At 55.7% G+C, this 22,043-nt stretch overlaps 6 protein-coding genes across 6 annotated transcripts; 4 read left to right on the forward strand and 2 right to left on the reverse strand.

Annotated features, from left to right (window-relative positions):
- Nucleotides 1–423: 423 nt before the first annotated feature.
- Nucleotides 424–2,817, forward strand: LOC34624353 (SAM50-like protein SPAC17C9.06). Its single transcript, XM_026337818.1, has 3 exons — nt 424–621; nt 1,163–2,171; nt 2,348–2,817. Exons 1-3 carry the CDS (start codon nt 424–426, stop codon nt 2,815–2,817), a joined length of 1,677 nt encoding a protein of 558 aa, XP_026193603.1.
- A 1,756-nt stretch (nt 2,818–4,573) lies between these two features.
- LOC34624352 lies at nt 4,574–6,228 on the reverse strand. The gene is made up of 4 exons (XM_026337819.1): nt 6,205–6,228; nt 5,763–6,064; nt 5,294–5,411; nt 4,574–5,173 (listed from the first exon to the last, which is right to left on the reverse strand). The coding sequence occupies exons 1-4, from the start codon at nt 6,226–6,228 to the stop codon at nt 4,574–4,576; spliced, it is 1,044 nt and encodes a 347-aa protein (XP_026193604.1).
- Nucleotides 6,229–8,610: 2,382 nt separating this feature from the next.
- Nucleotides 8,611–10,653, reverse strand: LOC34624350. The gene is made up of 7 exons (XM_026337820.1): nt 10,527–10,653; nt 10,024–10,335; nt 9,676–9,760; nt 9,420–9,467; nt 9,043–9,144; nt 8,815–8,874; nt 8,611–8,662 (listed from the first exon to the last, which is right to left on the reverse strand). The coding sequence occupies exons 1-7, from the start codon at nt 10,651–10,653 to the stop codon at nt 8,611–8,613; spliced, it is 786 nt and encodes a 261-aa protein (XP_026193605.1).
- A 529-nt stretch (nt 10,654–11,182) lies between these two features.
- LOC34624349 lies at nt 11,183–15,004 on the forward strand. The gene is made up of 5 exons (XM_026337821.1): nt 11,183–12,337; nt 12,390–12,481; nt 12,576–12,838; nt 13,974–14,208; nt 14,881–15,004. The coding sequence occupies exons 1-5, from the start codon at nt 11,183–11,185 to the stop codon at nt 15,002–15,004; spliced, it is 1,869 nt and encodes a 622-aa protein (XP_026193606.1).
- Nucleotides 15,005–15,746: 742 nt separating this feature from the next.
- On the forward strand, nt 15,747–18,224 carry LOC34624347 (transcription factor kayak). Its single transcript, XM_026337824.1, has 4 exons — nt 15,747–16,025; nt 16,240–16,398; nt 16,547–16,733; nt 17,290–18,224. Exons 1-4 carry the CDS (start codon nt 15,747–15,749, stop codon nt 18,222–18,224), a joined length of 1,560 nt encoding a protein of 519 aa, XP_026193609.1.
- A 311-nt stretch (nt 18,225–18,535) lies between these two features.
- On the forward strand, nt 18,536–21,720 carry LOC113147396 (the record flags this gene model as incomplete). Its single annotated transcript, XM_026337825.1, has 4 exons — nt 18,536–18,652; nt 19,231–19,482; nt 20,272–20,437; nt 20,594–21,720. Coding segments are annotated over exons 1-4 (1,662 nt in total), but the record flags the coding sequence as incomplete, so codon positions are not given.
- Nucleotides 21,721–22,043: the final 323 nt, after the last annotated feature.

The following is a 22,043-nucleotide window of genomic DNA, read 5'->3' on the forward strand; positions in this document are numbered from 1 at the left end:
TCTCCCTCTCCGGCTCCCTCTAGGGGTGCTGAGGCTGCTCTTCTGGCCTGTCATCGTCTGCCTCCCCCTGGCACCCTCGCCTTTGCTGCAGAGCGATCTCTTGCAGGAACAGCACGACTGCGCTCCTCCCCGACCCTCGAGGTCTCCTGGGCCTGTTGCACATCCCTGGCCTCCTGCAGGAGCCTCTCCCGCCATACACTCGATGACGATGCACACCGCCTCAGCAGACCATCAATGAACCGAGCCAGCGCAACACAGGGGCACGTCAGCATCCTCACAAAGACGGTCGGTGCACATACTGCCTGCACCCGTCCTTTGACCCTCTTTTTTATCCGCTCTCAGTCCCGTTTGAACCCCTTCCTGCTCTCCGCCATTAGCTGACTCCTCTTCGCGCGGTTTGTCTTGCAACGTTCCCCGTGAAGGATGAGACATCCAGAGGGTTCCTCTGGGGCCTCCCCTTCTCGGCCCCCTATGGCTTCGTCCGCAAGTGGTGGAGCTCAAGGGAATAAAAAGCGCGAGCCGCCCGCGCTCGAATTGAACCTGGACTCGCATGTGGGTGGAATTTCGGTGAACTTGAAGGGTCTGCACTTTGTGAAGCCGGAAACCATCGCCCCCGAGCTGGTAGACTTCCAGGGTAAGAAGCTCCACTGTCCTTGCAGTATCGACAGCAGCGCGCAGGGAGGGGAGTTTTTGCGGGAGAAGACCGTACAATAGCCACACAGCCAGCCTGGCTGGCTTTCTACGACTGTAATTGCTTTCGCTATGATCCTTGTGCGGGAATCGAAATAGAGTCTCTCTGGTTGGCGCCCCTTTGGGGTACGCACTGAGCTTGTTTGGCCTGTATACGCATGAGCCAACATATGTGAATCCTGGATTATTCTTGTGTGTTGCTCTGGGGCCGTGTCTCTAGCTGCCCTCGCGCTTGCGTAGAACGCATGCATCTAGGCGCCAATGTTTATCCGCACACGCGTGTGTGCTTGCATGGACGTACCAGAGGACGCTCTTGTGCGGAGGTCCCCCTCCTTAGCCGACACGGCGAGGGTAGCCCTCCCCGAGGTGTACGAGGAGCTGCAAAGGGAGTGGCTAGCTGGCTGCATAATAGCTGCCTGTGGGCAACCCTCCTTTGGGGTGTTTGAGGGCTCTGGATGTGTGGCTTTTCCAGTGCCTTCGAGACTGCGCGCGTGCTGTCTGTCCCTCAGGTGTGCGAACTGTACGCGACTTGTTGCTGGCCGTGGAGTCGACTCAGCGGCGTCTTCATTCGCTGAATCTCTTTTCCAAAACCGCGAGCGAGCTGCACTGCGGCCAGAAGGATGGCGAGGTGTGCGTGACGCTTCATCTGAAGGAGGAGCGGCGGCGCTGCAACGTGGGGGTCAACATCAGCGGAAGGGGGGAGACGGAGCTTGAAGCGTCTGCAAGTATACCGGCATTAGGGGGAACGAACAAGAGTCTCACGCTCACTGCCGCGACGGCTCCGATGGGGGGGCCCTCCCGCGTATTCTCAGCCTCCCTGTTTGCCCCGCGGTTGCCTGGTTTCATACAGCGGGGGGCCCCCCTCTTCTCCGTGGGCACGGTGCGCCTTTTCAGCAGCAGAAAAGACATGACGCACTACAACTCAACGGCTCTTACGGCCACGGGAACTGCGGCAGAACTGAGGGCAGAAGATGGTACGCATGCGGTGACTGCGTCCTTTAGTCTTCGCGATAGCTCTCCCATCAGCGCTGCATCGAGGGTGGCATCGCCCTCTGTCATGCTGTTGCCGTGGCGGTCTTTTAAGCACTCCTTCAGATACGTATACACCCGAGACGAACTGGACAAGCCAGATGCAGCAGCGGCTGCCGATGCTGCACCCGTGCTGCTGCCAAGAAAAGGTTACAGGCTACAAGCAGCGGCGGAGGCAGCACTTCCGGGGGGGGACGCGCGGTTCCTCAAAGGCGAGATACACGGCTTTGCTGCTGTGCCTCTTACCAGTAGCCGCAGCAAAAGCCACAGCCAGACGCACAACAGCAGCGCCAACACAACTCCGTGGATTCTCACGGGAAGATTCGGGCTTGGCGCCCTTCTAACCCCCAAAAGTGCACCTCCCCTCTGCCTAGATGACAAGTTTCATTTTGCAGGGGCCTCCTCCGCCCTAAGAGGCTTCAAGCCATGTGGAGTAGGCCCTGCAGACCAAGGTAGGCTGCATTCGCTGCTGCATTCGCTGCTGCTGTTGCTGCTGCCGTTGAGGGGTTATGGGGGTGTGGCCCTGTCGCTGAGCTTTTCCTGTGTCGCTCTCCTTGGAGCGTCTGCCGGGTGCGGCATGCGCTTAGTGCTGCTGCGGGTGTCATTTTTTTGGGTGGGCACTGCTCAGCTTACGTCATAGACAAAGACCGCTCAGTTTGTACTCCGGTCAATGATCACCTCGGAGGCGATGCCTTTTTTGCCTCCGAGGTGTGTCTAGCCTACGATTTCCACGCGACCTACGGATCCATCAGCACCAGCAGCAGCGAAGGCAACCCCTCCAGCAGCAGCGACAGCGGCAAGCGGGGCTTTGGCGGTTATCATCCGCGGGTGTTTGTGTTTGGAAGCGTTGGAGGCATAGCCAATGTATTCCAGCATCACACGCAGCTGACGCAAAAAGACGCTAAGACCGTCTCATCCCGGATGTCTTCTCTCTTCAGGGACTGGAGAGGCACTGTAGGCCTTGGTATCTGCTTCCCGCTGCAGCGTGGCGTGTGGCTCGAGGGTGCGCTTGCCCTGCCCGTACGCAGGGCAGCCACAGACGAGACTGAGAGACTGCACATTGGGCTCAGAGTCACCTCCATTGAGGTACCTTCGTAAACCGCAAACGCCTTCGCCCTGGACCGTAGGGGCCTTAGGCCTGTAAAAGTCCACGGAGGCGTGCGGGGTAGATGGTGGCAGCAGGGAAGGGGGCCAGCAGTCGCGGCAAGTGCCACCGTGTGCTGGGCAGTGCCACTGTTTGCGTGCGTTTCGCAAGGGGAACACTAAAGCAACTATTTTAACGAATGCCAAGCGAGTACTGGATCAAAAAATATACACATATCTGTGAGCACCCGTCTGTTCGCACGAAGTTAGCCGCGTGCAAGCGGTCGTGAACATGTGCACCACACCGCGTCTGCTGTAGTGCGTCGGTGCCCCTGCACGTCCCACAGATTTCGCTTTCACCGGACTCCAAGTAGACATAAGGGCAACCGTGGAGCTCCTCGTTTACACCGAGAGCGCAGCAAACACGCATGTAGCCGTACTGACGCCTTACTAGGAAGATCAGCAATGCTCTGTTATTTCAAGCTTGACGCCTAGTGCGCAGGTGTATGTGCTCGTATCTTCATAACCCTTGTGTACTTTGTAGAATCGTGTACGCATTATACAATGAAGGGCGTAGTTCACGCACGCGTATTGGGAAGAGTGATTTGACTGTGCATACAGCCACATATGCACGCTTGCATTCATGCCAGATTCCATGAGAGTAGATATGCTGGCTCGTTCATTTTCACGGAAGCTGTAGCACATTAGGTAATACAGTTTGATTTTTTGAAACGCACAAACATGGCTCCTTAGAGAATATGCAAGTAAGTTGCGTGCAGTGTACGCACAGGTGCCCCTTCGGGGGTCTCTTGATTATTGGTACGGCCTAAAAGCTGGCACTTTTCAGAGAAAGAGAGAGAGCGCTTTACCGGCCCCTCCGCAGTTGGGACAGCGGCTGCACCAAGCCAGCCTTATGCTGCACTAAGCGTCACTGTTTTTCCTGCAATATCTCTCTGCCGCGTGCTGGTTAAAAACCTCAAGGACCTGAAGAGCAGCTACCGAGCTGGGTGGTTGGGGGACGAGCCTAAACGTAAGCAAACTCCCAGGAATGGGTGGGCATTTTACCCGTTTATCCCATGAGGCCCGAAGACTGCTAACCCAGCCTTTTCATTCTGTCCTGGTTCACAGCGAAGTGCGTAGATACCACGCTATCCGCGTGTGGCTAGCTCGGTGGGTGACTGGGGCTCAATGGAGAGCTGGGAAGCCTAGGGACAACAACAGACGAGATGGCAGCAGACGCGGGGGCCCTAACTGCATCTCTGATAGACACGGGATTTCCCCTGGTCCAGCCTCTGGCAGCAGCGTGAGCCGGCGAGAACGGAGGCATAGTGCCAGGTAGGCCCTGGCCTCTTTGAGGGGCTGGGCCCGTGCCTCTGAAGCAAACGCAAAAAAGCACAAAGAGAAGGGGCTACTGCACGAGCAAACGGCAGTCAGAACACCACAAGCAGGAGGTGGGGAGACAGCGAATTTGCGCACAGCAAATGCGAAAGGTCTCTAAACGATGAAGCATGTAATGCACGAATTCGCAAGAACGAGCTGAACAGCCTGTAAAACCCGCATTGATACCCGTCGCTGTGAACGAGCCTCTTTGGACTCCCTCTTGCATTCTGGAGGTGCAGAAACACCGCGAAGAAGGCCGATTACGAGGGCCAATAGAAGATGCTTCTGCGCCTCTACATGCTCATGCTTCGGAGCACTGCCAAGGGGGATAATGCATAAAAAGGCAGTAGGCCGATATAACAGACACAGCATCCCCATGAGGCTCGAAAACTCACCCTCGCACCGCCCCGCACTGGGCAAGGGGCGCAGTCAGCAGCGATAAAGCTGCCGTCAGCGGTTGCGGTGGACTCGAAGCAGGCGAACAGGCAGGAGATGAGTGACCCGGAGAGGGGCGATGCGCGCTGATATGGTCCCTTGCGGGTGTTGGTGTGGCAGACACCAAGGGGGGTGCTGCGGTGGTTTTTGCAGGCTCTCGTGAGTAGGCAGCAACCATGGATTCTGTCTCTGCCCTTCTCACCCGGGGGCCTCGCCTGCTGCTGTTACTGCTGCCTTCGTTTGGCTTTCCTGCGTTAGAGGCAAGGGGTCCACACAAACTGAGAGCCCGCTGCTGGGGCCCCTGAGAAGACCCTGCCGCCGCAGGTGCACGGGGCCTCCGTGCGAGGTGTACAGACACTCCAGAACGACTGGTATTCGCCGAATATAGTGCCTGCAACAGAAAGGGGGAGGCTGAAAGCGTTAGAAATCGGGGAATGCAACACACACAAGGTTTCTGCCCAATTGTGTCGCAGCCTTCAGTTTCTGCCTGCGACCCTGTTTGTTGGGGAAGGGTTCTTGCCCCCCCCCCTGCTTCTGTTGCCCATGCATAGTCCTGCTACACGCGCTGCTTCTATCAATCGAGCTTAGCGTCCGCCTCCCTCCCGCCTCTGTCAAGCCCTTTTTTCGCAATCTGCTATTGTGAACTCATGGGCTCTTGTTCCGACGTGTGCCTTACGGCTGCCGCCTGGATGCGCTCCGCATGCGTCTCCAAGAATGCGCAGAGGCCTTCAAGCTTGTAGCAGGAGATGCAAGCCGCCTGAGGCGGATTCCAAGCAGGGCATATAAAAGCGAGCCTATATTTTTACGCACAAGTGGTACGGAAAAAAGGAATGCAAGCGGTCGATAGTCGGAAGAAGACAGATGGTGTGAAAAGGAAGTCAAAGAATCGCAAGAAAGAGCGCTCTGAGACACTGCGTAGGTGGCCACGTAACTATTCAGAGATGTCTATGGGGAAAGAACGGGGAGAGAATTTCGTTCAGATTGGAGGCAAGGGCACGACGCTGGTCTTTCCCTTGCCGTTCCCCCCGTACCGAAAACAAGGACGGGTGCCTTCCATTTGGCCACGCCTGGATATCGCATTTAAAGTGAGATGGAAGGGTAGAGCGAGCTATGGAAATGGATTGTTTAGAATACTCGTGCCTTGCTCTGAAGAGCCCTTCCGTGAACGTACGGCATGTGCAGCATCTCTCTCCGCTTCGGATGCTCTGCAGTTGCTGCAACGACCCCTGGCGGTAATCGGCGGCTTGCTTGGGTATGGAGAGGCCTCCTGCATCTCTCCAGGTGATAGTTTGGCGGAGGAGAAGGCTATAAAGTTGGCAAGAACCCGGCGACCTCCCGAATCGAGGATACGGCTCAGCTCCGCTTCGAGAGACTCGCACTCGCGAGAAAAGTAGACTGCATCCTGGGGCAGAGCACAAAAGTTGAAAGACTTCCCTTTATCAGCAACCTAGACATACCTATACACTTGTGCACCCATGTGCACGCCACAGTGCGCATAAGGTGTGTTCAAGACCAGTAACTTCTTCAAATTCCCTTACTCCCGTTAAAAGCTCAGAACCAAAAGGGATGAATGGAGGCCCACGGTGCCTTGAAGGTTTCAAGGGTGCTCATTGTTTTGAAAGAAGAGAGCCCTACCTTCCGCATCACTTGTGCTTCGCAGCGGCGGATGATACAGGCCGTGCAGATATAAGGAGAAGTCAGGTGTGTAGGTCCACCATCGCTGGCTTCGGCATTTTTCCGTGCCCGTTCCTCTGCTTCCCTGAGTTTCTCTGCACGCCTACGGATGTCGAAGGACTGCAATAGCAGCAGCAGAGAGGCTCTGTCCAGGGAAAAGGCCTCCCTGGTGCCCTCCTGGCGCATGCGGGGGAAGCGTCCCGCATGTAGCGCCTCGCAAACTCGAAGTCCTTTAGAAGATGTCGAGTGAGGGAAGACGGACGGCTGGGCTCCCATCCGTACCGTATGAAGTAAAAGTAGTGCAGAAATTTGTCAGGGATCCCAAGAAGGGGGGCCCTTAGGGAGAATTCTACAGGAAGAGGAGGCTATATGATGAGGGCAGTGGACAGGCAGCAGCTGAAAGAAGCGCTAGACGGGAGGGAAAGAAGGGAAACGTGCATGCGGAAGCTAAGAAATAGAGCTCGGCTGGTGTCAAGTGAAATATTATAAGGGTGCAAGTTGGGGGGTTGGCCTAATGACTCAGAATCTTGTCTGCTAATCTAGGCCCAGCCAAATGCCGGACAAGGGGCACCGCCGGTGTACAGACATTGTCACGGGTTCTGCTGCTGCTACAGTAGACGAGTAGAGGCTCAGATAAAGCCGCTGTAGCTTTTGGGGATTTAGATCTCCGACTTCGGAGCTCTAAGCAGGTAGTGGCGGGCTGATGAGATATGCCGTATGGGCGCAGCCGACAGAAGCGGTGGGACACTGAGAAGAAACGGAGGGAAACTTCTTCGCCCTTGATAAAGGAGGAACGGACTGAAAGAAAGAATGGATATGCACGCAATCACTGAAGAGGATGGATGAGGGCACAGACACTGGACCACCGCTGGCTGGGGCCTCGTGTGGCGCCAAAGGGCCCAGCTCATGAGCAGACACAGCCCACTAGGGGTCGAATGATAACAAAGCGACTGGGAATGCTGTTTTATACGCATCTCGAAGTACAGTTCAAATGGTCTTAAGCAGGGGTCTTCGGTGGCCCCTTCCGGCCATCCCACGGCTGTGGGCGCTGCTGTTACGGGACAGGCGTGGTGTGTCTCCTGCCGCTGTTGCTGCTTCTGTTTCCTCTATTCACACTCCGATCCATCGAGTGACACGAGGCTTCAACTGCGCCAAGAAACTGCGGGGGGAATACCACGGACAGAAGCACTGCACCATGCTTGGTGGACAAAGACGAGCACTTGCTGCTCAGGGCCACTCGCAAGCAGGAGATGCGAGGCCTTTCCCTTCGAACGAGGAGCCGCAACAAGGGGCCTCTCATGGCGCTGTGGAAGCAGCAAGGAAAGAAGCACCTGCATGCAAAGCGGCACCACCTAGTAAGGCGGCGTCAACTAGTGAAGAGGAGGCGGCTGCCGAGGCCCGTAGACAGCGCCTGGCAGAACAAGCTGCACAGTCGCAGCGTCTGTGGGATCTATTGGTGCCGGACAAAAATATGTCACTTTTTTCCCCAGCCTTTTGGGTGCTCCTGGTAGCAGTCTTGTGTCTGCACGCTTACAACAACGAAAGGGAAAAGCAGCAGGCGCAACTGGGGGATGTACTTACTGCAGAAGAAACCAAGCAGCGGATGCTCGCTGAAGGGGCACGCATGAGGAGGCAGCACCAGTACAATCTGCAACAACAGCAAGAGCAGCGGCCGTAGCCCATGCGACAACCGGAGAGGCCATTACCGCATCCATACGGAGTGCAGGAACGGCAGCCGGGTCTGTTTGCATGTTGGTTGTACTATTCCGAAAAAGCGTGTGCGAGTTGGCATTCGCTGTTTGGAGAGAAGGAGGGTATTGCTGCTCGTCGAGTCACATGACGTTCCTTCGTTTTTTTTTAAACCCAAGCGGTGCAATCCGTTGCGTAGATCCACCTCCTGGGTAGGAGCTAGTCTAAGCGGTTCTAAATTTGAAAGCGGTGATTTTGATTTTCTAGAAATAGTACAACGCCAATAAAACTCGCAGCAGTGCGCATTACTAAGGAAGGTCTCTGGTGACGACATGAAGTCTAGACTAGCAGCTAAACAGGTCAGAAAAGAGATGGGCTTAATAAATATTCAGATAAATCTCGAGAAAGCTGTCAAAGTGAGACACTATGAAAAAAGGTTAAAATGGCGAATGCCGGTGGCAGCTTGTGTGGTGTTGTTCCGGGTTGCTAGTGAGACTGAGCTACCTGATGGTTTGTCTTTTTTGTACCTATTGGTTCATGAACCATCGCTCATTCTGGAAAACGCGAGGCGCCTTTTCCAAAAATCCCCCATACCGATGTAATCTTTAAGTTAGTTAGCGCGGCGTGTGCTCATTCGCTTTTCATCACAAAGTTAGGGTCGATGCGATACTTCGCTTCAAACCTGCGGCGAAAACAAAAAAGATTCCACTTTTCCGTTACGAAGCTGTGCCATGATTTTACTGGCCTGGTTGCCAGCTACTGCCATAGGGATGGACAACCAAGTGATACTGATATGAAAACGAGACTCAAACGCAAAATACGGAATTTCCTCACCGTTCAAACCAGCGATCTAAAAGGGTCTGATCGCCACCACCTTGAAACGACTCCACAAACCTGCGAAAGCAAAAAGGAAGAAGCCATGAGACAAAATATCGGAAGACAGAAGCAGCAAAGAAGCCGAACAGAACAATAGCAGGAAGCCATATGAAGGGAAACAAAGAAATGACAAGCGCATGCGCGAAAATGAAGTTCCTCACAACTCCACCGTTTATTCCTTCTCACCTGTACAGGTTCAGCGCTACTTTTCTCGCATATTCTTTTTTGGCATCCACGATTGGTTTGGTTTCAAGTTTCTCCGTTAGGCTCTGTGCCGACTCTAAGAGACTGAGTAAAAATACAGCAATCGCCATGCAGAGAAGAAGCAGGTTTTCCGCCGCAGCACCGGACTGAAGAGATCACTTGCCCACAGCCAGATACAGTGAATTCTAGGTGTCTCTGGCAAATAGGATTTCAGACAATAACGTTGAAAGGACACTGGCAGCCAGCTAGTAAATAGCTCATCACACACGAAGTTGGCACCGCAGCTTGCTTATGGTCTTGCTAGTAGGTAGTACACTGCAGGGCAAGGGGACTTGTGCGGGGGCGAACTAGCGGCCTACAAACCGAGGCGTACGCCTGCCGCCTGCTGGGCCTCGGGCAGCAAATTCCTGCAGGAAGAAAAAGAAAATGAAGCGGTTAAACATGAAAACACTTCATGATAAGCACGAATGCAGGAAAGTACACTTCCCCACCTACCTTTAATAGGCATGGTGAGGCAGTGATCGCTGAAAAACGACTCTGTTCTACACAGCGCATTTCGTTTGGTCTATTCTCTGTGCACGATCTTAAGTGAAGCAAAGGGATGTGTAAACTTGCCATCCTGTAGAGAGAAGAACACTTGGATGATTATTTGTCAAAACGCCCATGAACTGAAATCGTAGAAAGCAACACAGGAAAAACCCTCCTCAACCTCAACAGATTTCCAGTGCATGTACAGAATAAAAGTACACCCATTACTTCTTTTGGATGGCCTCCTGCTTCGACATCCATGTGCTGCCGTTTCGTGCCAGTCCCTTAGAGATCACAGTGCCCACCCACCCCTCAACACGGTAATTGATCTGCTCTAACGAAACACAGCGGGCAGACGGGGACGACAGTCTCCGTCTGCCCGCTGATTATATGGATTGGGGAAATGGAGGTAATACAGCTCAAAGTGCTGGTTGCTTGCCTCCCAGTTGGCGAAGGGAGGCAAGGAGAAGTAGATGCCGATGCCCATTTCAGGTGGCAGCTGGTTTTCTTGGGTGAGGAAGCACATAACATCGGGAGCAGGTTTGACATCTATAAGCCACTTGGTGTCCCCCTCCAACTGCTGAGGGAAGGAACAGGGGCTGCCTGGTATAATTACACCAATCGGATTCATCGTAAGTCTCGGTGTGCGTGTGTGCGCATGTGCCGCTGCTGCCCTTCCTGCTTTCTCCTCTAATGGTGCCACTAGCCTGCCACTGTTGCAGGCCCTGCTTGCTGCCACAGTTCCTCCTATTGGAGGCGCACAGAATTTGACGCGTGCACGTCGCTAGAGGGTGAAGGAGGGAAAGCCGCTACTTTGACACGAAACAAGCACAAGCCGTACGCCGGCAATGCAGCTCGCTACTCAGGCAGAATGGTGAGAAAGGTGTGAAACAACCCTTCAAACGGAATTAAAAACTGAAATGTGTATCAAATAATACCCATAGAATCAAGATTAAACGCCATTTCGCCACTGCGGACACGCCCTGCCGCGCACCCTTCACACGCTGTCGCCGCACACGGAAGCTGCTGCGTCGGACACAACTCCTCTGGATCTCGACACCCCATGAATCGAATTAACATCATTATCCCTGCTTTAACCCAGGAACCCTGCCAGTGCATGCAGCCCCAGCTCGTTTTAGTGTAGGGAGTTCGACCCGCGTACACGTAGCCGACCACTGCCCACCCGTTAGGCGACCCTTTTCACCCCTTCCGGCATCGAATTGCTCCATCTGCAATAATCGATGCTCATCCAGATCTCTTTTAAAAGGTCTTATGACTGCCTGACGCTCTAGCTTCCCACAGTTGCAGAACCGACCTCACCACCCCCTGTTGCTGGAGCTCATGCAAAAGTAAACCTCGACACTTTGTGTACTCGTCCGCTCTCTTTCCCCCTTTATCAGCAGCAGCAAGTGCCACCAGTTTTGTCTCTCGGGATACATGGGCACTGTTCATCTCCACACACACGGTGCTGCGCAGCTGCTGCAGCAACAACAACGGCCGCAGATCAGCAACCAATACCGTAGTAGGCATGCCTTCCATACCCCTTTCAGGGGTCGTAGGGGCTCCTTCACTTAAACTGCCAGCTCCATTCCAGATGGGCTCGTGTGAGCAGGATCGGCAGCAGCAGTACTGCAGAATTGGACGCCACTTGCTTGCATGTGATACAACGGCAGCAGAAGGAGCACCATCTGACGCTCAACTGATTCAATGGTCCTTTTTGTCTTTATCGCTTCCATGCTCCTGCTGCAGCGCGCCCCCTCCTTCGGAGCTGCTGCTGCCTCTGGCATGCAGCAGCAAGAATTTTGCCGCACTGAAGCTGCAGCCACAGGACCTTGTGGCTGCTACATTTTCGTGCTGTGTTCAACAGCTGAAGCGGGATAAGGCCCTTCCACTCAATCCAAACCGCATGTGGAAGCCCGTTAGAAAGAGAATATACAAGCACGCCTGCTGGGAGTACGCCAACGCGCTGGTCCAGTATCAACGGCAACAACAAGAGGAGCAACAAAGCGGCAGTCTGTGCAATGAAGCAGTAAGGCAGCAACTTGACACGGTTACAGGAGCCTCAGCAGAGGCGACAGCAACTTCTGGGGTCGTCGCTACTGCTGCGGATTTGGCAGCCAAAGGAATCGACGTAGCCGCTTTGCAGCAGCTGCTGATTCGCGATCTCTGTGGCCGTTTTTTTGTGTGGTTTTATTTCGATGCTGTGAGGAAGGTCCTTGCTGCTCCATGCAGCGGCAACAGCGGCACCAGCAGCGGCAGGAGGGGCAACAAAAGCGGAAGCGTGCCTGTGACGGCTGATTGGATTGACTGCGCATATGCCGCGTTGCTGCAGGCTCCGACTTGGCGCTTTGCTGCGTACATTCCCTTTTGCTGCTCACCACACCCTGATGATGCAGCTGCTGGTGCAGCTGCGGCTGCCGCGTTCGTTGCACAACAGCCCCCATCGCAGGAACAGGAAGAAGTGGCAAGCGCCCCTGTGCAGCAATTTGCGGAGATGCTCGACCTTGAAATGCTTTTAAATCCTGAAGACAGCAGTAGCGTCTCGGGAGAAGAAGCAGAACCCCAGCCAGGCTCGGCAGCGACAGCTGCAGCCGGGGATGCAGCATCACCTACCCGAGAGATGCCAGCAATGCCCATCGAGGCAACGGTGGCATCAGCAGCGGCACTTTCCGTTGTATTATCACCTGCTTGCGGCCAGCAGAAATCGGTTTCTGACTGCGCTACTATCCCGAGTCAGCACACAGCTCGCGTTCCCCAGGCGCAGCAGCCTCACATGCAGCAGCACCCCAAGAAGCGCAGCTGCATCGACAGCAACAGTAGCAGCAACTGCGATGAGAGCAAAGGCACCAGCAACAAGCGGCAGAGGCCGTCCTTCAAGCGAGTCGAGGGTCCTGTAGCAGAGGCTGAAGCAGCGGGAGCAGCACCGACAGCAACAACAGAAGGCAGCGGTGATGAAGTCGCAGTCATCCTCTCAGACGATGATGCAGGGGAATGCAAGCAGCAGTCAAACCAGGACCCTTCCATCACGCAACAAGAGCAGCCGTTCCCTTTGCAGTCCGAACAGATGGAAGTCGAGGGGGTGAGGGCACTGGAGCAACAGCAACAGCAACAGCAACAGCAACAGCAACAGCAACAGCGACAGCAACAGCGACAGCAACAGCAGCCGCCTGTTCAGCATCAGGCACAAAATTCGCAGCAACACGCTTCAACGGGTGTAAACTCTGGCCACACTGCACCGTCCATGCCGGCAGTAGGAGCAGCAGCAGCAGGAGGAGCAGCTTGCAGCGACGATGTTAGCAGTAGCAGCAGCGCCAGTTTGCTGGAGTTGCTAGGCAGCAGCAGTAGCACAGAAGTCTTTGCGCAAGTTTGCACAGGTTTGGAAGCAACGGCAGCAAACAGCAGCAGCAGCACCTGCAACAGTAGGGGATCCTCTCCGTGTAAGTTCTTCCTGAGTGCTAGTCCGTCGCGACTGCTATCGCAGGATCAACCCCAGCAAATCCAGCAGCCGAGGATGTGGCAGCGCCTGCAGCAAGAAGTAAGCGATGTCTTCAGCGGACCGCCTGCGGGAAACAGCGACGGCAGCATCGCTAGCAGCAACTCCAATACCACGAATTGCGCAGAAGACAAGGCCGAAGCAGAGAACGCTGCAGTGCAGAATAGTGCACCTGATGTCTCGGTGTTGCTCCAGCCTGGCTTGGCTGTGCAGCAGCAGCGGAAGGCAGCAGCAGCCGCAGCATTCAGTAAGCGCTTTGCTGGTCCTGCTGCCCGCACCGCGGCAAACAGCTTTCTGAACCATGTGGATCAAAGGCTACATCGACTGCAGCAGCAGGGGCAGCCCGCACGTAAGGCAGCAACAGCAGCAGCAGCGGCAGTAGCACAGCAACAAACTCCCACAACAGCACCCCCTCGGGGAGGTGGTGTTTCAACCGCGTCGGCGAAGCCTCCTCCCATGCCTCACACAGGTGTAAATAAAATTCGGAACCGCAAGGGGCTTAGCAGCAGCAAAGACAGCACTAGCAGCAGCGAAATGCCACCTGTATCAACAGGTCACCACAGGCCTCCCCAACAGCAGCGGAAGGCTGTAGCAGCGGAGGGGGGAGCTCCAAACAGCACCTCTGTGCTCCCCCGCCTCAAGCCACCATCACAGCAGCAGCAGCAGCGACAGCGACCCCTCAGCAGCAGTGCCCTCCCCCTACTAGACAGCAGGCGGCTTTGAGAGCCCTTTTAAACTGCCAGCAGGTGGCCAGTCTTCTCACAGGGGTAGCATCGTGAAAGGCCTCCGCATCTCGAAGGAGAGGCGTTCCCTCTCCCTTTCAGAGTCTCTCTTTCTCTGCTGTGCAGCTCATGTAGTAGGCGATTCCGTAGGGCTTGCCTCCCCAAGTTAGGAAGGTTAAATTTGAAGGCTCGTAGGGGTTTGCATATAGGTTCACAGCAAGGCTTGTCTAGAGAGGAAGGGCCCCTCGCATTTGAGTCCGCACTTTTCATATGCTGGTGGGCTGCTACTCCCTCTGGAAGCTCCCCAGTAGCAGCACGTTTGCCTATGAGCGTAGGCAAAGCGCATCATCAGTGCACGCCGTACTACCCATGGAGGGGAGGAAGGGCATCGGGCTGTTCCTTAGGGTAAGGAGTAGAGAATCCTTGAGTGTCAGTCGCGAGCTCGGACTGTTGTACACCATCTTCGAATCTGAGCCGCAACACATAGCTCGCTGTTTCTGGTTTCTGGCAGTCGTCTAATGAGACTAGCGCGCCTACAGCCGTGCCTCTTAAAATGGCTGTGGATGTACAGGGAAACAGGAGGAGCAGGGGCACCCGCTTCACGTCTGTAAGCTGTGGCTGGCTGTAGTAGCCACAGCTAGCTGCTCTTTTGTTGGCTGTAACGCTTAATCTGAGGTCTCCTAAGTGAGACACCTCACTTCGCGCTCGATGCAAGCATACTGGAATCCTATTGCTTTTCGATCGAGCTCCGCCCCGCATCTCCCAGAATTTCGACGTGCCCGAGGAGGGCGGGCAGCTAGGGTGCACGTAGGAGCTCCCTCTAAGTACTCCGATCATTCATAGCTAGTTGTACGTTGCTTCCAATGGGGGCGCGCGCACACTTTCGCCGCCTTGTGTTTTGGCTAGCAGCGTTCTGCAATGCCTTTTTTATAGGTAGGGACGCGCAAAACAACTGGTCGGGCCTTTACTATTTTTATTAGATATGACTAGTGTAGCAGAGAGTCTCAAAGCATGGCTTCGCCCGCTACACATAGCACCTTGAAGATATCTGTATCGAAGACCCCAACGCCCTTTTAGGGGCCAATGCATCCTCGGCGAGCAGTACGAATCGGCCTTTGTTGCGAACTGCCCCTCTTTAAATAAGGGCCTTGACGCCTGCCATTTTCCTGGTGGTAGCGGAAATGCGCTTAAAAGGGTCTAGACCGATGGGCGAGCCAACCAACACACTGCGCATGGCCTAGTAGGCTGCGTAACTCCTGGGGAAGCCTAGAGGGCGAAAACGTGCTAAAAGCTAGGCACTAGCTGCCTGATCTACCGTCAATATGCATAGGCCTAAGATTTTGCCGGTTGAGAAGCAAAGGGAGCGGGGTGGGGCCCAAGGGGCCCCCTGCCCGGCCTGACGGCTTCCGGTGAGGGCAGAAGAAATAGCTGTTGCTGCTGTGGCCAGCAAAGCCAGCGCTCTGCATTTCCTGCACTTCTCGATGCAGTAAATCCATGTGAAATGCCATGTGGCGGGCACGTGGCGGGAATATGTCTGTTGCTGTTTTTTTCGGATTCTGATTGGAGATTCAACCCGGTAGATGGCCAGAAGGCCCTTCACCAAGGAACTACGCAGAATTAGGCGTTCCCTGCCTTTTCTCTCGAGCAGTAGAGGTCCATGTTCTCGCGCTTTTGTTGCGGTTGACGCAACAGGAAGCCGCAGTGCGGAGGGCCCCCAGACTATGAGCGCGGAGAAGGCCACTCGGGGTGCGTGCCGCATTTACGCATTGGGAAGCGACAAGGAGCAGGCGGAGGCTTAGAAAGGGGCTTGCAAGCACAGCGGCAGGTCGACAACCCGACCAAGCACCTCGCATCCAGCAGCAGCAGCCACAGCAGGACTGCTGCAGACAGAGGCCTCTAGCCAGCCAGCCCGACGTCTTCTACAGCTGTGCAGCATCAGCAGCATGCCGCATCGGCAGCAGTCTCTCGGTGGGCTCGCCTCGTACCTTCAAGGGCCCCAAGGACTGACGCAGCAGTTTCATCGGGACGGGCAGCAGAGGCTTTCCGTTAAAGATCAGCAGCTGCAGCTGATTCATCGTCTGCAGCACCTGTATCACGATCAGCAGCTGCACCAGCAGCAACAGCAGCTACAGCAACAGCAGCTACAGCAACAACAGCAACAACAGTGCGATTGCTTTTCCCCTTGTTTCTTCTTTGGTTTCGTTGCCTCCGTACTCGAGGATGTACTGTGTTGCTGCAAGCCGACTTCTCTCACGTGCCCCCCAGCGCGCATGTGCTTCTTCTGCTGCCGTCCTGGCTACTAGCGCTCTTAGAAGACGCTCTCCCGAGGAAGCCTCATGGAGGGGCCTCCCCGGGAGCGAGCAGCCCGTGGTGTCTCTGAAGCGAATGCTGCTGCACCCCCACCAGCAAGAACAACATGCACATCCACTCTTGCAGCGGCAGATGCTCCAGCAGTGGCGGCAGCTGCGCAACAAGCCTACCAGTGGCTTTCCCAATTTCAAGGCAAGGGGCAACTCACGAAAACTGGAGGGGCAGGCCCCCTCTGCAGAACTGCAACGCCTGCTATTCCAACGAGTGAAAGCCTTCACCAAACCCGTGAGAAACAAATTCTGCACGCCACACCCTGACTCGTAGCGCAGTTTTTCCGGAGCTTTCATCCCAGTGCTTTCTCGAAGTCTATCTCGCCACTTGAGCTCACTGGTGCCACATGCAAGCCACAGCAGTCTATGCATGCTGCATGCAGGATGCGCTGCCGGTAGACCCCCCAGTCAACCTGGAGGCCTCTAGAGTTCCTTCTGCCCACCAAATGGCAAGCGCGATCCTCCCGCATCATCTGCTGCCGCAGCAGCAAGAGCAGCAACCACAACGGCAAGAGGAGGATCAGCAGAAAGAGGATCCTATCTTGGACCGTATTGCACTGCATCTCGGAGGTCTGCTGTTGCTTCTATTACTGCACTTACTAGTGCTGTTTTTGCTGCCACTGCTGCTGCAGTTATTGCTGCTTTTGTTGTTACTCCTGTCACTGTTTTTGCTGCCACTGCTGCTGCAGTTATTGCTGCTTTTGTTGTTGCTCTTGTCGCTGTTTTTGCTGCCACTGCTGCTGCAGTTATTGCTGCTTTTGTTGTTGCTCTTGTGCTGTTACTGCTGCCACTGCTGCTGCAGTTATTGCTGCTTTTGTTGTTGCTCCTGTCGCTGTTACTGCTGCCACTGCTGCTGCAGTTATTGCTGCTTTTGTTGTTACTCCTGTCACTGTTTTTGCTGCCACTGCTGCTGCAGTTATTGCTGCTTTTGTTGTTGCTCTTGTGCTATTACTGCTGCTTTCACTGCGGCCCTTCTGCTAGGGTCTCGTCTGTTGGTCCGTGTTTACATCCGTCATTTCTTATTGCGGCACCACTTGAGCTCGCGTTCGCTTCTGCGTCAGTCATGCCATCAGCGGCGACTGTCTAAGCGTCTGTATTGCCTGCTGCCGCTGCCGTGTGTGTGCAGCCCTATCTCAGCTGCAAGCGTGCGGCAAGGTGGTTGGTATTGGTCGGTCTTTGCGCGTTTTGGGGGAGGGCAGCGCCTTTACTGGAGCCAGCGCCGTGTTCTCTGCGGGGGGCCCTTGGCTGGAGGCCTTCCTGCAGCTGCAGATGGAGCGCCTGCAGCATCAGCGGCAACCCGAAGACGCAGCAGCGACTGTTGCAAGCGCCTTTCTGTCGGTGGCGAAGCAGCTGCATGCCGAGTTGCTTCCCCCCCATCTCCAGCAGCGCTGCCCGCTCTCCGCTCTTTCAGCGTCGGCTGTATCAACACCCGAGGCAGCAGCAGCGGCAGCGCGAGCCGTTGCACATGCCCTGAACGCCACCTGCAAAGCGCCTGCTGCAACGTCTGCCTATGCGGCAGCAGAAATGCATGCAGCAGAGAGGCCCTCCACTCCCCCCGAGGCGCTGCTGCGGCCGGGGGCCCTTGTGGTGACCCCCGGATTCGGAGCCAACTCCCTCTTTCTGCTGCATTGCGTCGAACCCACTGCGGCTCTCACGCAGCAACAGCAGCTGCAGCAGCTGCTGCAGCTCATAGACTGCGACGTCCAGTGGGCAAAAGAGCAGCAACCACAGAAGGACGCCTGGGAGGAGGCGCGGAGACAACGCGCCCCCCGGCTGCACATGCTGGAACGCTGCTACACGAAGGCCTTCGATGCAGCCGCTTCCTTAGGTCTGCAGACACTCGTGACACCTCTGCTGGGCACCGGCCATGGAGGGTTTTCAACTCACGCAGCCGCATATTGTGCAGCAGCAGCAGCACATCGCTGGCAGGTGCGGCAGCAGCAGCAACAGCAACAGCAGGGGCTTAAGATCGTGTTCTGTACCACGGAACAGCACGAGTGGAGGGCGCTTGACGCCAACATCCGCAGGCGCATCCAGTTATTCAATAAGTCCGCGTCGTAACCAGCATCAGCAACAGCGGCAGTAGCAGAAGCGGCAGTAGTGGCGACAGGCAGCGCCGCCGCTCTTTTTGGACACTTAAGAGCATGTGTTGTGGGTAGTGGTGTACGAGGGAGGTTTGAAGGGAGACGAGACTTGACTGGACCTAAATTAGGCCGTGCCATTCCGCAAAGTGCTTTCAGAAAACTGCCGCAGCTCTCAATATATACATATATATATGTATATATCTATGTATGTTCACAGAAAGCAACCTCTCTCTTTTTCGGAGACGTACTGTGTGCCTGCTTTGTCCTTGTCTGGGGTCCCTATTCGCTATGTTGGTTGCCTCGCCGTGCAAAAATCCTTCGCTGTCCATCTTTGAAAGTTGCTCCCTATCGCGCTTACCACTAGCTGTGGGGGCTCACTTGATTCCAGAGGCCCCTGCTTCACTTGTCTGAGGCTTTTTTCGAGCATCCGGGGTGGGGTTGGGGGGAGAGCAATTGATTCTTTGTTTGCTGTGTTTACTGCTCTCCCCTGCTACCTCCCCCCGCGTGCTTTCTATGAGGTGCAGTAGGGCATTGCTTTGCCCCATGCTCCGTTCCTCGTAAGGCTGGATTATACTAGTTGGTCCTGACCTCCAGCCAAACCCCTTGCATCGGCTTCCAATGAGGGAGAAGCGCGCGCAGCCACAGTAGGACCTGTAAGGTTGAAAGGTTCGTGGTGTTGCCTCCATGCAGGGAGTGCGGCTGAAGGCGCTTCTCAGCTGTCGCTGCGGGCTCTGGTATGTGCCTGTTTCTTCTGAAGTAAGCCTTCCGGGGCCGCAATGGTAGAGCAGTTCATGAAGATAAGGAGCTGAAATGCATACAGGGTAAACTCAACGCCTCCCTACGAATACCCCCTAGCTCGTGCAAAGCGGTTGGTATTATTACGAAACAATGCGTACATAGCGATTCGTAATATGTACTTTAGAATAGTAAGGAAGCAACACATATACGTTTATATACACATACAGACAGAGGCCAAAAAGGAGGAGCAGGGGTTACAATTAGTGCCGATACGCAGCGATGCAAAATCGAGAAGATGCAGGCCCCTCCTGTGCCTCTCTATGGTAGAAAGCGGTGCGAACTCAAGATATCTGCGGTCGCGCTATGCATTCAAAAAGCGTGAAAATCGAGGTGTTAGCCGCCTAGGCGTTGTAGAATTCCTGCGCGCGGAGCTTCGCGCAAGTACTACTGCGAAGGGAGTTCTCAGCAATTATCGAGCTCCAGCTACTAGCGGGCATGTAGAACACAGAAACGCTCAAATCTAAAGCTCCAGGGTAAGTGACTGAGGCTGCCTCCTTTAGACAGTGGCTGGAGTAACCCTTGAATGCAGCTATTGAAGGTGGCAAGCACCCTAGTGTCGACCGAAGTCTGGTGGAATTTCTCGACCACATAGCGAGTCTCTACGGTATTCTCTGGATACCCTTATTTCAGCGAGATCCACTCTCGCATTTGTCGCTGAGATGGATCAGGGGCCCCTGGGCTGCCCTTGTGTCCAGACTGGAGGCTCCACCGAAACCTTCTCTGACCCACGAGGGCACCACTGTCTCCAAGGCCAGGTGTATTTTGAGGCGTAGCAATGGTCTTGTTAGCGAGACTGTTGTGAACTCACTCCCAGGATCACCCGGGGCCCCCACCCCCCTAGATGGTGGGGGCCCCCGGTGATCCAAACGATCCCTCGTAAATCTTGCATTGTTTTATGTGCCATTCTTCAGCGTCAGTCTTTTATCTTTTTATTCTCTGGTCACCAGGTTTTCACTGCATTGTGTGCGCATTCTTGCGTCGCTTCCCTCTAAGGACAGCGCTATCGCCTAAATCTGTGTCTTCCCCAGCCACTTGCCCACATATCCTGCACACGGCTCCACCAGTTGCGACTCGCCTACGCGGTCTTTGCCCCTTGGGTCCACTGACACGCAAGAGGCAGAGGGCCCCTCCTGCGTAGGAGGGGGCCCTCTGCCTCCACTCTCTAGCACCCTCCGCGCCTTATGCAGGGAGCCAGCAGCTCCCCCAGGGCCCCTGAGGGGGTGCAGGGCCCCCCAGACGGGCCCCTTCAAGCTTCGAGCGCTCGCGCTCAGCACCTTGCCTGCGCCGATGCAGCACCCCCTCTCCCAAGGGGGCCCCCAGTCCAACTCCTTGGCAGGGAGAAGTGTCAGCGGCCAGCAGCAGCGGCAGATAGTGAAGAACACCCTGAGCAAGGCAGCAGCTCCGTTGGGGGGGCGTTGTCGCCACGAAACGACTCTACTTTCACTGCTGGAACGGCATCAGGGGCAGCAGAGTCTGCAGAGGCGCCCGAACTAGCAGCAAGAAGCGCAAAGCCTTTGCCTTGTCGTGCCTCCCCCACACTTCATGAAGCCTTGTTGTCGCGTCTCGGTGCAGACATGCGTCACCAGTTATGGGCCTTTCACCTGCTGCTGGGGGGCCCTCCAGAAGATGGGTCTGCCTTCCCTGCGCCTCCAGCAGGGGGCGTCCAGACTGCGCCTCCTTCCTTCATGTGCCTGCTCTCTGACGTGGCAGCGCATGCATTCCTCGCATCCCCGTCTTGCTGCTCCCTGCTCTGCATGCATCCGCCACGGCGGCCTCCTTCAGAGGGCCGCCTTCAAGTGGACGCTGCAGTTTCAGACCCTCCTGCTCGAGAGACACTGCAGCCGCTGCAGCAACAACGAGGGAGCAGTGCTCCCTCGTTCGGGCACGATCCTGCAGCAGCAGCAGCCGCCGCTGCCAGTGCAGGCTTGCAGCAGGAAGGCCCCCTCGGGGAGGCCCTTTTGCAGTCAGTGGTACTGCAACTGCTGCAGTTGGACGGGTTGGGTAGGGGCCTCAAAGACGAGCGGTCGGGGGAGACGGCACTCGGGGGCCCTCTCAGTAGATCCTTCGGAGGGCTTGCTGATATCGGCACCTCGCGAGCTTGTCTTTTCCAGTCGCTTTTGCTTCTGCTGCTGGGAGCTGCGTATCTGGCCTTCTTAACGCAGCTAGAAGGTTCTCACGGGCCGCATCGAACTCTAAAGGCCCCCCTCCTGCAGCAGCAAATGCAACCTCATTCCGAGAAACACCCTAATGAACCCCCAGGATGGAGCCAGGAGGACCAACAAGAGGCACACCCAAGGCGCGAGCGAGACTGCCCCTCCTTCGGCGAATTCGTATCTTCCTTAGGTGCTCAGGTAGCCAGCGGCCTCCAAATCTTGCAGTCTACTCAGCAGTCAGCACCAGCGAATCCTCCCCCAGGCGCTTCGGCTGAAACAAGCGTAGCAGAAGCCTCTTTTCCTGAGGGCAGCTCCTCGGATTTCATGGATAGCAGGGGCGTTGCAGCGTTACTCCGCCTGCGGCGACCTCTCTGGACGGGACCTGACGCTTCCTTTCTGTTGTCAGCTACCTTAGCGCTGCAAAATCTGTTGCTGCAGTGCAGCAACGCAGTCCTGCAAGTCTCCCTCTGCCTTCAACCAAACGCTGTACGAGCGCAGTGTACTGGTGCTGCTGCTGTTGCTGTTGGTGCTGCTGTTGCTGTTGCTGTTGGTGCTGCTGCTGTTGCTGTTGGTGCTGCTGCTGTTGGTGCTGTTGGTGCCGCTGCTGTTGCTGTTGGTGCTGCTGTTGCTGTTGCTGGTGGTGCTGCTGCTGCTGTTGCTGCTGGTGCTGCTGGTGCTGCTGTTGCTGTTGGTGCGGCTGCTGTTGGTGCTGCTGCTGGTGCTGTTGCTGCTGGTGCTGCTGGTGTGGCAACTGCTGCAGCTGTTGGTGCTGTAGCTGCGGCTGTTGCGGTTGCTGTTCGTGCTGCTGTGGCATCCGCTGCTGTTGCTGTAGCTGCTGCTGCAGG

The sequence above is a fragment of the Cyclospora cayetanensis genome, unplaced genomic scaffold (assembly GCF_002999335.1).
Source record: "Cyclospora cayetanensis isolate NF1_C8 unplaced genomic scaffold, CcayRef3 CcayRef3_contig_203, whole genome shotgun sequence".
NCBI lineage: Eukaryota > Apicomplexa > Conoidasida > Eucoccidiorida > Eimeriidae > Cyclospora > Cyclospora cayetanensis.

Coding starts and splice junctions, on each gene's coding strand:
- LOC34624353 (XM_026337818.1), top strand. CDS start 424: ATGAGACATCCAGAGGGTTCCTCTGGGGCCTCCCCTTCTCGGCCCCCT. Junction 622..1,162: donor AAACCATCGCCCCCGAGCTG/GTAGACTTCCAG, acceptor TGGCTTTTCCAG/TGCCTTCGAGACTGCGCGCG. Junction 2,172..2,347: donor AGTAGGCCCTGCAGACCAAG/GTAGGCTGCATT, acceptor GGCACTGCTCAG/CTTACGTCATAGACAAAGAC.
- LOC34624352 (XM_026337819.1), bottom strand. CDS start 6,228: ATGAGCACCCTTGAAACCTTCAAG. Junction 5,412..5,762: donor TCACGGAAGGGCTCTTCAGA/GCAAGGCACGAG, acceptor GTAAAAATATAG/GCTCGCTTTTATATGCCCTG. Junction 5,174..5,293: donor AGCGCATCCAGGCGGCAGCC/GTAAGGCACACG, acceptor CAGCGCGTGTAG/CAGGACTATGCATGGGCAAC.
- LOC34624350 (XM_026337820.1), bottom strand. CDS start 10,653: ATGGGGTGTCGAGATCCAGAGGAGTTGTGTCCGACGCAGCAGCTTCCG. Junction 9,761..10,023: donor CTTCGCCAACTGGGAGGCAA/GCAACCAGCACT, acceptor GAGGTTGAGGAG/GGTTTTTCCTGTGTTGCTTT. Junction 8,875..9,042: donor GTAGCGCTGAACCTGTACAG/GTGAGAAGGAAT, acceptor TTGCTTTCGCAG/GTTTGTGGAGTCGTTTCAAG.
- LOC34624349 (XM_026337821.1), top strand. CDS start 11,183: ATGGGCTCGTGTGAGCAGGATCGGCAGCAGCAGTACTGCAGAATTGGA. Junction 12,839..13,973: donor CTGCACCGTCCATGCCGGCA/GTAGGAGCAGCA, acceptor TCCCCAAGTTAG/GAAGGTTAAATTTGAAGGCT. Junction 14,209..14,880: donor GCATCGGGCTGTTCCTTAGG/GTAAGGAGTAGA, acceptor ACGCCCTTTTAG/GGGCCAATGCATCCTCGGCG.
- LOC34624347 (XM_026337824.1), top strand. CDS start 15,747: ATGCCGCATCGGCAGCAGTCTCTCGGTGGGCTCGCCTCGTACCTTCAA. Junction 16,026..16,239: donor TTGCCTCCGTACTCGAGGAT/GTACTGTGTTGC, acceptor CCACTCTTGCAG/CGGCAGATGCTCCAGCAGTG. Junction 16,399..16,546: donor TGAAAGCCTTCACCAAACCC/GTGAGAAACAAA, acceptor TGCTGCATGCAG/GATGCGCTGCCGGTAGACCC.